Genomic DNA, 12,426 nt, shown 5'->3' with positions numbered 1-12,426 from the left:
AAACGTGTTTAAATCAGATTTCTTTAGGGGCACCTGGGTGGCGCAGTCGGTTGGGCGTCCAACTTCAGCCAGGTCACGATCTCGCGGTCCGTGAGTTCGAGCCCCGCGTCAGGCTCTGGGCTGACGGCTCGGAGCCTGGAGCCTGTTTCCGATTCTGTGTCTCCCTCTCTCTCTGCCCCTCCCCCGTTCATGCTCTGTCTCTCTCTGTCCCAAAAATAAATAAATGTTGAAAAAAAAAAAAAATTAAAAAAAAAATAAAAAATAAAAAATAAATCAGATTTCTTTAAATGACATGATTGTTATTTTGTAATTACCTAAATGAGAAATCACTCTAATCCCAAATGTACACTAGCCTATCCTCTCTTTTCTGTATCTATCAAATATCTGTAAAACAATCAGACCAAAAAAATAAATAAGTAAAAACCCACACCCCAGAAACAAAAGCAAACAACACTTACCAGTAGCATAGATGGCTTTGCAAAGCAAATAAATATTCATTAAAACTTTCAATGGGCTTCTCTTGTAGCACATAGTCAATGCGTTGGCCTCCATTCAGCATTCCCACATTGATGGGTGGGACTTCTTTAACGGCCACAGAGGCCTCTTCTGTGTTAACATCTGGACATGGAGGAACCACAATAACCATCTAAAAGCTTCCAGTCCCCCAAGATTACCCTAACTTCCCCTCAGATGGCTAAGTTTACAATGGGATGAGCTACTCTCTGTTCAGCAAGTTCTCTGCACCTTCTTCCTTTCAATCCCCTTAAAGCTTCTCAAGTCACAATGATTTTGTCCAATCCCATTTTTTCTTTCCTGTACCTCTGATAGCGAATTCATTTGCATCTGGTTTATAAATAAATGTACCTATAGAAATCTTTAGGCAGTTGAAAATTAAAGCAAAAAGAATGCAAAGTTAACTGTGAAATTAAGAGGAGATATATGAGCTAGTGCCCAGCCAGGAAAATAAAACGGACTAATGAATACACAGACATTCCCCTGAAAAAGCTTCACAGAGGAATCTAACATCCAGAATTCCCAAGTGAGGAATGTCTTTTAACGCCTCTTGACCAGGTGCTTAGCTTCTCTTGACATTTTTCCTCACAAATAATGTTTTTCCATAATTCGTGGCTATTTGATAATAGAAAAGACTAGCAGAGCTGAAAGCCCATTAGGACTCATAATATTGGTCCTATACAATAAAAAGGGAAAAACAGGTAAGTAAGAACTCCTGGGAGAATAAGAATTACACATCATGGAGTTACTCTTATCTGATGTGATGTAGGAAATCAAAGTGTACAGTGTCACTGACCACTTAGCTTCTCTGAACTCGATTCCGATTCTGCTTCAGCTTCTTCTGTAGTTTCTGAAGCTTGTAAGGCAGGGTATGGAGCTCTGGTGAAAGACTTCCAGGCCATCCGCAGTGAACCTAACAAGTTGTTCTTAAGGTCCATACTCATCCTGGTCAAGCCCTCTCTCAGTTCTGAAACATACATGAATAACAACATTACATGGTTTACAAAGAGTTTAGGGTCCAACACAGTTAAATAAAGTGAATGAGATCCAGTCAGTCTGCACTGACCAGACCGTCTAGAATTACAAGTTCTGAACTCAGACTTACCTAAGTGCATCCGCTTCCTGCCTTTATGGTGTGGGATCAGCATTGGCTCAAATTCCACTCCTGGGACCACCATCGGTTCAATCCTATAGGCCACAGGATCAAACTACATAGAAAAAAAATAACAGCTACATATATACCTCTGCTGAAGAAACTCAGAAAGTCTTAGGAACTATCAGGCAAGAATAACTATAAGCTCATTAAAAAAAAAGTTATTTTGCCTCATCACTTTCAGATTCAAACGATTATAAGCTGTCTCATTACCACAAAATAATATAGAAAAAAAGCAAATCAACACAACAGAAAATTATATGCTCTTGGGGCACCTGAGTGGCTCAGTGGGTTAAGCCATCAGACTCTTATTTTCAGCTCAGATCTTGTGGTTCATGGGATTGAGCCCTGAATTGGGCTCACACTGACAGCATAGAACCTACTTGGGATTCTCACTCTCCCTAGCTCTGCCCCTCCCCCCCTCTCAAAATCAAGAAATAACCATTAAAAAAAAAAAAAAAAAAAAGGAAACAGAAAATTATGTGCTCTTTACCAATGAGCCCTAATATTCAGGTGAAAACATGTCCAATGCTTACAGGGTGATAAATATTGAAGAAACCTTTGCATGTTGGAAATTTATAGTTGGGATCAATTCTTTTTAGTCCTCGGACGGTAAGGAACATTCCAATGGGCGAGCCAAAGGCAAAAAATATTTCTGGTTTATAGATGAGCCGGGGGTATTTTACAGACACCTGGAAAGAGGATATAAAAATATCTCTCATTGTTAACAGAAGTGACAATTGTTCCTACCATACCAATGGCAGGCAATAAAATAACCAAATAGAATTAATTAAAATTGTTACCTGCCCAATGCCAACATCCAGATAGTCACCATTTCCAGTAGAGTCTGTTTTATTGCAAAACTCCAGTTCTTTGGGGATGTTAGATATATTCACCCCTGAAGCTGGCTGCAGGATTGGTCTATTAATACCCTAAAGAATAATACAATGCCGTGAAGCTATGCATTAAAATATCCAAAGGTTTATACATTTTTTTAATTGGTTTGAAAGGATGCTTACGAGTGTTCTGAATTTTAGGAAGAGTCCTCAAAAAAACAAGATAAAGCTGATGAAAACAAAAATTGTCGTAAATAATGAACTAACATCCATACATGCTCTAAAATGGTAAAAGCTGTACACAGCCATTTGGTCAGCAGTTGAAACTTCAGGCAACCATTAGGAGAGAAAACAACAGCACAGCATGATGAAAAAGAATGCTGAGGGTTGCTAAGGAGTTCAATCAAGTGCAATGCCCTTTTAATGGAAGCAAAATGTCTCTATGAGTATAGAAATTTATGCAGATGCTGGGCCAAGAACTGGGCCTTAAGAAAGAACTGAACAGTCTGCCACAAAGTTGAAAGACAACTAAGATATGGAAAGGAATTCAGTGGCCAAAAAAACTGAACGTAGAAGAAGTACTATTACAACGTGGATAAACCTCAAGTTCATTATGCTAAAGTGAAAGAAGCCAGCCACAAAAAGCCTCATACTATGATTCCATTTATATGAAATATCCAGAATAACAAAATCCATAACAACAGAAAGGCCAGTGATTCACAGGAGGAAGGAATGGGGAGTGACTGCTAATGGGTAAAAGGGTTTCTTTCTAGGGTGATGGAAATGTTCTCAAATTAGATAGTGGTAATGGTTACACAACTCTGTGAATACACTAAAAATGGCTAAATTATATACTTTAAAAGGGTGAATTTTATGGTAGGTGATGTGAATTGTATTTCAATAAAAAGGTTATGAAAGGAAAAAAACGGAATGGTGAGAAGACTCCAGGGAAGATAAGATTTCTGAAGCTAATAATATTTTTTAAGGATGTCAATATAAAAAATGTGTTTAATATCTAAAAAGAAAGCCGAAGATCAGTTAACAAAATTTCTTAGCTGCCTAAACACCTCACAAAGCATAAGGATACAAGGATGTCAAAAACTGTTTAATCCTACAAGCTATATTAAACATACCGTTGATTTTTTTCTGGTCCTAACGTAGTTTAATATCTTCTTTCTTGGTCCTAGGGGAATTCCCATTTCCTGAAGATCTTTGTCGGTACATAAAGCCTAGATATAGAAAATCAAATATCCTTCTTATTTCTAGGCAAAATAAAATAAATTACATGTCCCATTCTCTGAGAGGAGTAAGACCTAATCATTCTTGTTCTTTGCTTTATATTACTAGGGTCCCTAGTGGTATAACATCATTAAGAATTTTAAGAAGAGAGTATTTTATTCATAAAAGCCTAGAGAAAAATAAAAGGTATCAATGCTATAGCAATATAGATGACATTACAAAAAAAAAACAAACAAACCTACAGAAGTGAGTAGATAATGCATGACACAAAACACTCTTTGATTTCCATGCAGACTCAGATGTCACATTCCTGAGAAATACTATATCCCTACTCATGGACACAAGCAGTAAGAACATACAGCAAATGTGGAACATGAAACAGATGAACAATCAGTATCTCAGCTTCAGTGCTGCTTATCTGAGGAGGTTAAGGCTTCCTTCACCCTCCCAGACTAGGTTAGTTCTTAAATACCACTGTATCCTTTTCCTACTCAGAACTTACCATAATTGTAATATAGTATTTAATATGTGTCTTCCCCGCTAAACTATAAACATAGTGATATGAGAGACCATATCTGTCTTACTGACCACTCTATCTCTAGTAGTTGGTATAGTAAGCCTGATCATATTAAGCATTCACTAAATATCTACTAAATGAAAGAATGTATTGCAAACCCGAAAAAGCACCAAAAAAGTGGCAAAAAACAAAAACAAATAAAAAGCAAATATCAGCAGTAGAGCTCTTGAAGGTGAAAAAGAAACTAAGAGTCAGAATAGTTAGCGGTCATTTATTCTAACTCATGTTCACATTATCCGAGCTGTGTTGCTTTTTAGTCCTTGCTCTGCCACTATGTTTGTCGACATGGCTCCTCTGAACCTTGCACTTCCACAAAGCAAGATCACTTTATATGATAAAAAAAACACATAAACAAGCTAAAGGACATCACTAATGATAACAAAGTATTTATGACTAAAATGATTCCAAAGGGCAGGCTCTTAGTAAGTGGTAAGATGAAGATAAGCAATAAAAATACTAAAAATGGTACAGCATAAAGTTTTAAAAGATTATTTTTACCAGCGCTTCCTTATCTACTTTCTCCTTCTCAAAGATACTAAAGAATTCAGAGAGTTGAAGTTTCTCCAAATCTTCCTCTAGTGTCAGTGTGTCTCCTTGATCCATGACAATATTTGGTGCATCCTAAAAATTAAATAGTAAAGCTCACATTCTCTGAATTTATTTAGATTTTCCTTTATTATTACTATTTGCCAATAAAAATGTATAAGAGTTCCACATAAAGATATACTTAATTTTAAATAAATTGTAATTTCTATAAAATTTAAGAAGTGGCTAATCTCTAAATTTGCAACCTCAGTTGAAACAATGTTTTTAAATAAATGAACGCATGAATCATTATCAAAGTATTTTCAACTTCATTAATACAACATTTATTGAGCTCTTATTATGGAACAAGTGTTTAAGACATAAAACAATCTAAGACAAAACCCCTGTCCTGGAAGAACTCATAGTCCAACAATATAAATAGAATACTTACATAAAAAGAGAAAATACACAAGATAGCATATGCTAAGTACTAATTTAACACTATAGATAAATGTTCATAGGACTTTGTTTTGCAAAAGATGTTTAAACATCAAGTCCTCCCACTGCTTTCAGACAGAATTTCTATAAATTATATCAGTTTGCATCCAATTTATTCTTCATTTCCACATCACATGCAAACTCCACATCAGCTCAATGATTCTATAATTCTAATAATAGAACAGAAGTGAATATTTGTAATGGAAAATAAAATACCTAAAGTTATTTTAGAATATGACAAATATTTGTGGGAGCATATTACTATCTTGCTTCTATTATCCAAAAGTGACAGAGATAATTACAAGTCTATTAAAATTAAAATAAATGTAAAATCAACGTTATGGTATGAAACTATACTAAGCAAAAAAACTAAAAGTCTAAAATCTAAAGATCCATACTAAGAAATAGTATATGAGAATCTATCTGTACATCTAAATTACCTTTTCACTGTCAATATCCCCCAAAGAATCTTTCTGATTTGTTAGGATATCAAACAATATAAGCGAACCTATAAGTAAAATAGAAGAAGGGACAATTTCTAAGCATTGGCACTACATAGCTGTCTTTTATACAAAAATTATTAAGCCAATTACCCACGTAGCAAAATCTATGAAGTAGGAAGTCTTTCCTTCCAATCCACCACCACCCTTCCAACCCCTTCCAAATTGTACATCAAAGACCAGTTCTAGACCTCTGAATCTGATACTGATAAAAGACACTGTACTTAGAGAACAGGTATCCTTAATATATAATAGTCCTTTCTGGTCACAGAAAACTCATTTGTTACCTAAACTATGACCAGCAATGGATACACCGCCTTTGAAATCAGGGTTCCTCTGCAGAAAAAGTGTATATATTCGGTTCATTTCAGAAGCAACTGTGTCCACAATAGTCTGACAGTAGGTGGGGCTATTGTAGAAGAAGACATCCAGAATTGTGTCATTGGTGAAGTGCCTTAGGCGGTTAATGCTGGGCAGAGTTATTCGCTGCAGATCTCTGAAAAAAAAGAAAAATATTTTAAGCAGAAAACCTAATACATTCCAAAAGCCCCTCTAAGCTATTATCCAGCTTAGCCTTCAAGTTTAGACTTAGATATTTAAAAATACAACAGACAATCAATTTATAGTAAATACAGAGGACTCAGAGACAGGTTTAATTAAGCCAAAAGAATTTCATCAGCAAAAGTGAGTGAGACCCTATACAAGACAAACCTAGTTTCTTCAATACATAAATTACAAAGAAATAAGAGATGGAAAGATAACCAAGAGATCAAAAGAGACTTAAAAGACATATCAGTGAATTGCAACTTATGGACCTTATTTAGATCCGCTTAAAATCTGTGTGTGCGAGCTTGTGTATGTATACATATATGTATATTTGTTGATATTAAGAATTTTTTAGGTGTGATAATGGTGTTATGGTTAATATATTTTTAAAAGTCCTTTCAGACATACAAACATTTACAAATGAAATGATGTAATATCTTAAGATTTGGTTCAAAAATAATATGATGGGAAAAAAAATAATAACATGGTGGAGGGATGGGCAGTAGACAGGGATAGGAAGATAATGGATACAGCAGAATCGGCCATGTGTTGAGACTTGTTGGAGCTGGGTAATCATAATCTGTACATGAAGACTCATTATATAAGCTACTTTTTTGTACAAAATTCTCTACCATAAAAAAAGTTTTTTTAAAAGACAGATAATACAGAGGCTTTTCCTAGAATTCTCAGCATTAAGGTTTTTGGATCACAAGTCAAATGATAAATGGATCAGCTCCCTTTCTCAATGCATCATTTCCAAAAGCTGAAAGAAGGCAAACAGAACTCTCATCCTGCAAAGGAAAACCATGCAGACATTATTATCTAAATCAATTTCGTTAAAGCTTTCTCAAGATACCCATAAAGATTCCTCAAAGACTCAACAGTTTCTGTAGTTTAGAGAGGGCAATATGCCCTTAGTAACCTCTTAGTATCAGTTCAGATAGGAGTATGAGCTCCATACCTAGTAAAAGCAACATAATACAACATCGGGCACATGCAATATGCTCAAATCACACAGAATTAAGAACTGAGAGATGCAGAAATTAGGAAAGCCATTTCCAAGATCAACATGGAAGTAAAACTACTTCCTTTATCTTCCAGAGAAGCATTTGCCAGTTCTATCCTAGAACTATATTACGAACACACTTCTTTTTGGAGAGCCTATAGCTCTCTAGAATATCCTTAATATAAGGCAACCTTCTGACATTACCATAAAATCTATAAACAAAACTACTGGGCTTGTGACCTAAGAAAGCCATCACTTAATGGATGCCTGGGAGGCTCAGTTGGCTGAAAGTCCAACTTTGGCTCAGCTCAGGTCATGATCTTGCAGTTCAGTTCATGAGTTCAAGCTCCTCACTGGGCTCACTGCTGTCAGCGCAGAGCCCGCTTTGGATCCTCTATCTACCCCTCTCTTGCTTGCTCTTGCTTAAAAAAATAAATAAAACATTAAAAAAAAAAAAAAGCCATCACTTAAGAAGTGCCTGGATGGCTCAGTCAGTTGAGCATCTGACTCTTGATTTCAGCTCAGGTCATGATCCCAGGGTCATGGGATTGAGCCCCACTTTGGGTTCCATGCTGGGCTCATGGAGCTTCCCTCTGAGGGCTCCCCTCTCTCCCATTTGTGCTCTTTCTCTAAAACAAAATCAGGAAAAACAGCCATCACTTAAAAGTTGTACTAATTAGGGTACTGAGCCTGGGTGGCTGAGTAGGTTGGACACTGGACTCATCAGGTCATGCTCTCATGGTTCTGATGGTGCAGAGCCTGCTTGGGATTCTCTCCCTCTCCCTCTCTCTCTGCCCCTCCTACACACATGCTCACTCTCTCTCTCAAAATAAATAAATATGAACTTTAATTTTAAAAAGCTGTACCAAAAAAATAAATAAAAAATAAAGTTGTACAACTATACTTCAAGTAATAAATGCTAATAATTTAATGTTTGGGGATTTCCTTTTTTTTTCCCCCCAAATGTGGACAAATGTTATCTAAATAAGATCACAAAAGGAACAATAAAATACTTTATATTAAGCTGATAAGAACAGATACTACACTCGATCTCAGCCAAAAGGCTGAGAAGCGATACAATAAAATACTTTATAAATCTTGAGGTAGGTTAGCTTTGACATCCAAAGAAGGAAATGCTTATACCATGGGAAGAAAGCAATGTTTGTTTTCATGCTAAAGAAATAATATATCTGTAATAGTAAACAGTAATGAGCTAATAAAACATACTAGAAGATACACACAGCTCTTTACTCCTAACCAGGATAGTTAAACTATGGGATTGGTCAACATTTTAAAATGTTTCTCTAAGAAAAGGCACAGAAGCACACAAAATTTGCTGAAAAAATTTTTATACAATCAGCTATAAGCAGAAACATACCAACGGTATCAATAATCAGAAAACATATTACAATCATAGTTAACAACTCAAATATGAAAGGTATTACTCACACATCCACACCAGTAGAATGCAAAGGACTATGCCAGTTCACTGGAAGAAATTCTACCCTCCCAATCTGCTGATTTTCTTGGGCTTTCTTAAAATGTGTCTGTAGTAGGTTTAAGGAAACACTGCGAAAATCGTTAACTGAAAAAGAAATGAACTTATGCATCACCAGGGAAGCAATCAATTTATAGAATTAGGATACAACAGATCATGTAATAATATTCTATCTTCATTTGCTTAGAACACATATTTACCTGAGTCACAAAGAGCAAGTGGTATTCAGTGAATATTATCAGTGCATATAGGAAGAGCTATTCCCTTAACACAGAACTTTATTTTACCATATAAAACATTTTATCTAAAGAAAAGCTAACTTCAAAATTTCTATTATGTCATGGGGACTGTTTTACTTTTTTAATAAAAGAGAAAAAAATGATTATTTCAATTGGCCTTGCAGTTACATTCCTATTCTAACTTTGTGGTTCTTATAAACAACCACAATCCAATATTTTAAATTAAAAAAAATATATACACTATTTGAAATTCATACTACATCAATCTTAACTTTCCAGAACGTTTATGCTTAGAAGCATTAGCCAGTAGGATAAGATTCCCAAATTGGGACAATTAGACTCTTGAATATATACTGTTAAGTTTTAGAGACACTACCTTTCAAAATCAAGTTATACTAACGACCTAAATATTCCAAGTAGAACATCAAGAGCTTTATCACACTATAAATTACACAATGATTAAAGGTTCTGTTATCCATTTAAACTGTATCATTTTTTGGTTCCCTTTAAATTTGGAATAGAGGACCATCACATCATAAAATAATTTTATAAGAATTAAAGGCCTGTTCATTCAAGAATTATTAGTTAAGAATATAACTATTAGCCTAGGGAATTTACTAGTACTTTAGGTCTAAGAAGATTTACCACCTTGCCACCTGTCTTTAGCTATCCAAATCTTATTATGCAGGTAAGACAAAAGATTAAAAAGACACTTTATCTCAGCTCATGGGAGTACAGACTAATATTCCCCTAAAATGATTTAATCTTATACACTCTGCAAACCTACCACACTGTACAATGCTTCGAAAGCGGAGATCACAAGCTGGTCCAATCCCATGGACTACAAAAACCAAGTGATCTATTTGTAAAGGTTCTCCTACAAATGAAATTAAAAAGACAAATTATTTTAGATACCTGGTCTTATATTTTAAAATCAAACATTCACAATGAATAGGTTATAAAGATAAGCAGATCACTTTAAAGGACATAAAACAGTCCTATATCTTACTAGTAAAAATACAGGGATTTTACTGTGTTTCTAATTTATCTTGACATAAGTCTGTGAAAAAACTTTTCAGTCTTTTTTAAACTTTCTATTTTGAAATAACTACAATCTTACAGAAAACGTGAAAGAATAGTATAGACACTTCCCTGTGCTTTTTACAAATTCAACACTTCAACGTTTATCACTTTTGCTTTATTATTCTCTATGTGTATGTGTTACACACACATTTTTTTTCTGAATCATTTGGAAAAAGTTGCATAGATAATCAGATTGCATACATCATACCTCTTTAGCCCTTTAAATACTTTAATGTGTATTTCCTAAACATATTTTCTTAAATAACCACAGTAATCAAATTCAGGCAATATAACATTGGTAGAACACTTTTATCTAATATTCCATTTTTATCAATTGTTCCAATGTGTGATGTGTATATAAACCCTAAATGTTTAAACTCATCTTTTTATTTTTATTTTTATTTTTTTTAAGTTTTTATTTAAGTAATCTCTACACCCAATGTGGGGCTCAAACCCATGACCCCAACATCAAGAGTCGCATGCTCCTCCAACTGTGCCAGCCAGGTGCTGCTGAACTCATCTTTTTTTAAATTTATTTATTATTATTTTTTTTAACGTTTATTTATTTTTGAGACAGAGAGAGACAGAGCATGAACAGGGGAGGGGCAGAGAGAGAGGGAGACACAGAATCTGAAACAGGCTGCAGGCTCTGAGCGGTCAGCACAGAGCCCGACGCGGGGCTCGAACTCACGGACCGTGAGATCATGACCTGAGCCGAAGTCAGACGCTTAACCGACCAAGCTGCCCAGGCGCCCCTAAACTCATCTTTTTAAATTATAGTAAGTCTAGGGGCGCCTGGGTGGCTCAATCGGTTAAGCAGCCGACTTCAGCTCAGGTCATGATCTCGCAGTCCGTGAGTTCAAGCCCCGCGTCAGGCTCTGTGCTGACAGCTCAGAGCCTGGAGTCGGTTTCAGATTCTGTGTCTCCCTCTCTCTGACCCTCCCCCATTCATGCTCTGTCTCTCTGTCTCAAAAATAAACGTTAAAAAAAAAAATTTTTTTTTTAAATTATAGTAAGTCTAAAATGTTGTAAGTATAGTAAGTCTAAAATGTTGTAAGTATAGTAAGTCTAAGATAAGCCATCATCTCTGCAAGATAAAAGGAATTTTATAATCCAGTTAAATATATTATAAAACCAACCATAAATGGACCTAGCAGGACAGCAATGGATAACCATCAAGGTCCTACTGACAAATACTTTTCCTTAGCTAAAAATCTTCAAGGACAGGAATTACCAGAAATAAATTGCCATTTTTTTTAAGTTATTTATTTATTTATTTTGAGAAAGCATGAGCAAGGGAGAGGCAGAGATAGAGGGAGAGAGAGAATCCCAGGTAGGCTCCAAGCCGTCAGTGAGGAGCCTGATGTGGGGCACAATCCCATGAACCATGAGATCATGACCTGAACCAAGATGAAGAGTCAGACACTTAACCAACTGAGCCACTGAGGTGCTCCTAGAAATAAGTTTCTAATCAAACAGGTGGAATCACACTTTTTAGAATTAGGACTAAATCAGTTCATTTGTACCTCGTGACTTCCTAATTAATACTGCCAAATTTTACCCATCCCACAATATATACTCAGCAACTTTAAAACAGACATTTAGATCTATTAAGATTCTTAGTACATGAAGCAATGCGGATCTCAACTCGTAAGACCATATGATTAAATCATTTTTAAGTTTTGAGGTAATCCAAATCCACAGGAAAAGGTCACAATTTAAGTAATAAATGAGTGTATCAGAAGAAAAAAACTGGGTGGGTTAGTCAGTTGAGCTTCCCGCTCTTGGTTTCAGCTCAGGTTAATGAGTTCAAGCCCCACATCAGGCTCCACGCTGACAGTACAGAGCCTGCTTGGAATTCTCTCTCTCCCTCTTTCTGCCTCTCCCCTTCTCACAAAATAGACTTTAAAAAAAAAAAAGAAAAGAAAAAGAAGAAAAGAAATAAATGATTAACATTACCACAATGAATGTCAACAGAGATGTTCTCAACCCCTCTCTTCACTGTTCTTGGTCGACCCTGTTCAGTGGGTGTTGAACCCCATTCATCAGACCCTGCAACTGGCTGGTAATGCACCATAAGCTTAAACAGAAAAGATCAAAGCATATATAGCAGACATATTCTACATTATAGACATCTCTATTTATCCCTCTTTGTGAAGGACAGGAACATGTCTTTCAAAACATAATACATAGTCAAATCTCAACTACAGTTT

The 12,426-nt window shown here is 35.7% G+C and overlaps 1 protein-coding gene and 1 pseudogene across 3 annotated transcripts in view; both read right to left on the bottom strand.

Moving 5' to 3' along the window:
- The window catches only part of DDHD2 (DDHD domain containing 2), a 30,901-nt gene that overhangs the window by 13,791 nt on the left and 4,684 nt on the right, over positions 1–12,426 (bottom strand). For all 3 annotated transcript variants that reach the window (XR_007457982.1, XM_049631431.1, XM_049631430.1), the window contains exons 6-17: positions 12,173–12,293; positions 9,918–10,007; positions 8,843–8,978; positions 6,129–6,337; positions 5,782–5,849; positions 4,817–4,939; positions 3,636–3,731; positions 2,470–2,598; positions 2,203–2,358; positions 1,619–1,721; positions 1,310–1,480; positions 459–618 (exon numbers count right to left, since the gene is read on the bottom strand). Coding sequence is in view for 2 of the 3 variants with exons in the window: in XM_049631431.1 (XP_049487388.1) it covers positions 459–618; positions 1,310–1,480; positions 1,619–1,721; positions 2,203–2,358; positions 2,470–2,598; positions 3,636–3,731; positions 4,817–4,939; positions 5,782–5,849; positions 6,129–6,337; positions 8,843–8,978; positions 9,918–10,007; positions 12,173–12,293 (1,562 nt within the window). In the remaining variant the exon portion in view is untranslated. The remainder of the gene's footprint in view (positions 1–458; positions 619–1,309; positions 1,481–1,618; positions 1,722–2,202; positions 2,359–2,469; positions 2,599–3,635; positions 3,732–4,816; positions 4,940–5,781; positions 5,850–6,128; positions 6,338–8,842; positions 8,979–9,917; positions 10,008–12,172; positions 12,294–12,426) is intronic.
- On the bottom strand, positions 8,322–8,469 carry LOC125924183 (uncharacterized; annotated as a pseudogene).

The sequence above is a fragment of the Panthera uncia genome, chromosome B1 (genome assembly GCF_023721935.1).
Source record: "Panthera uncia isolate 11264 chromosome B1, Puncia_PCG_1.0, whole genome shotgun sequence".
NCBI classification, from domain to species: Eukaryota; Metazoa; Chordata; class Mammalia; order Carnivora; family Felidae; genus Panthera; species Panthera uncia.
The sequence above is the reverse complement of the archived record's forward strand: the minus strand, read 5'-3'. Positions and strand labels throughout refer to the sequence as shown.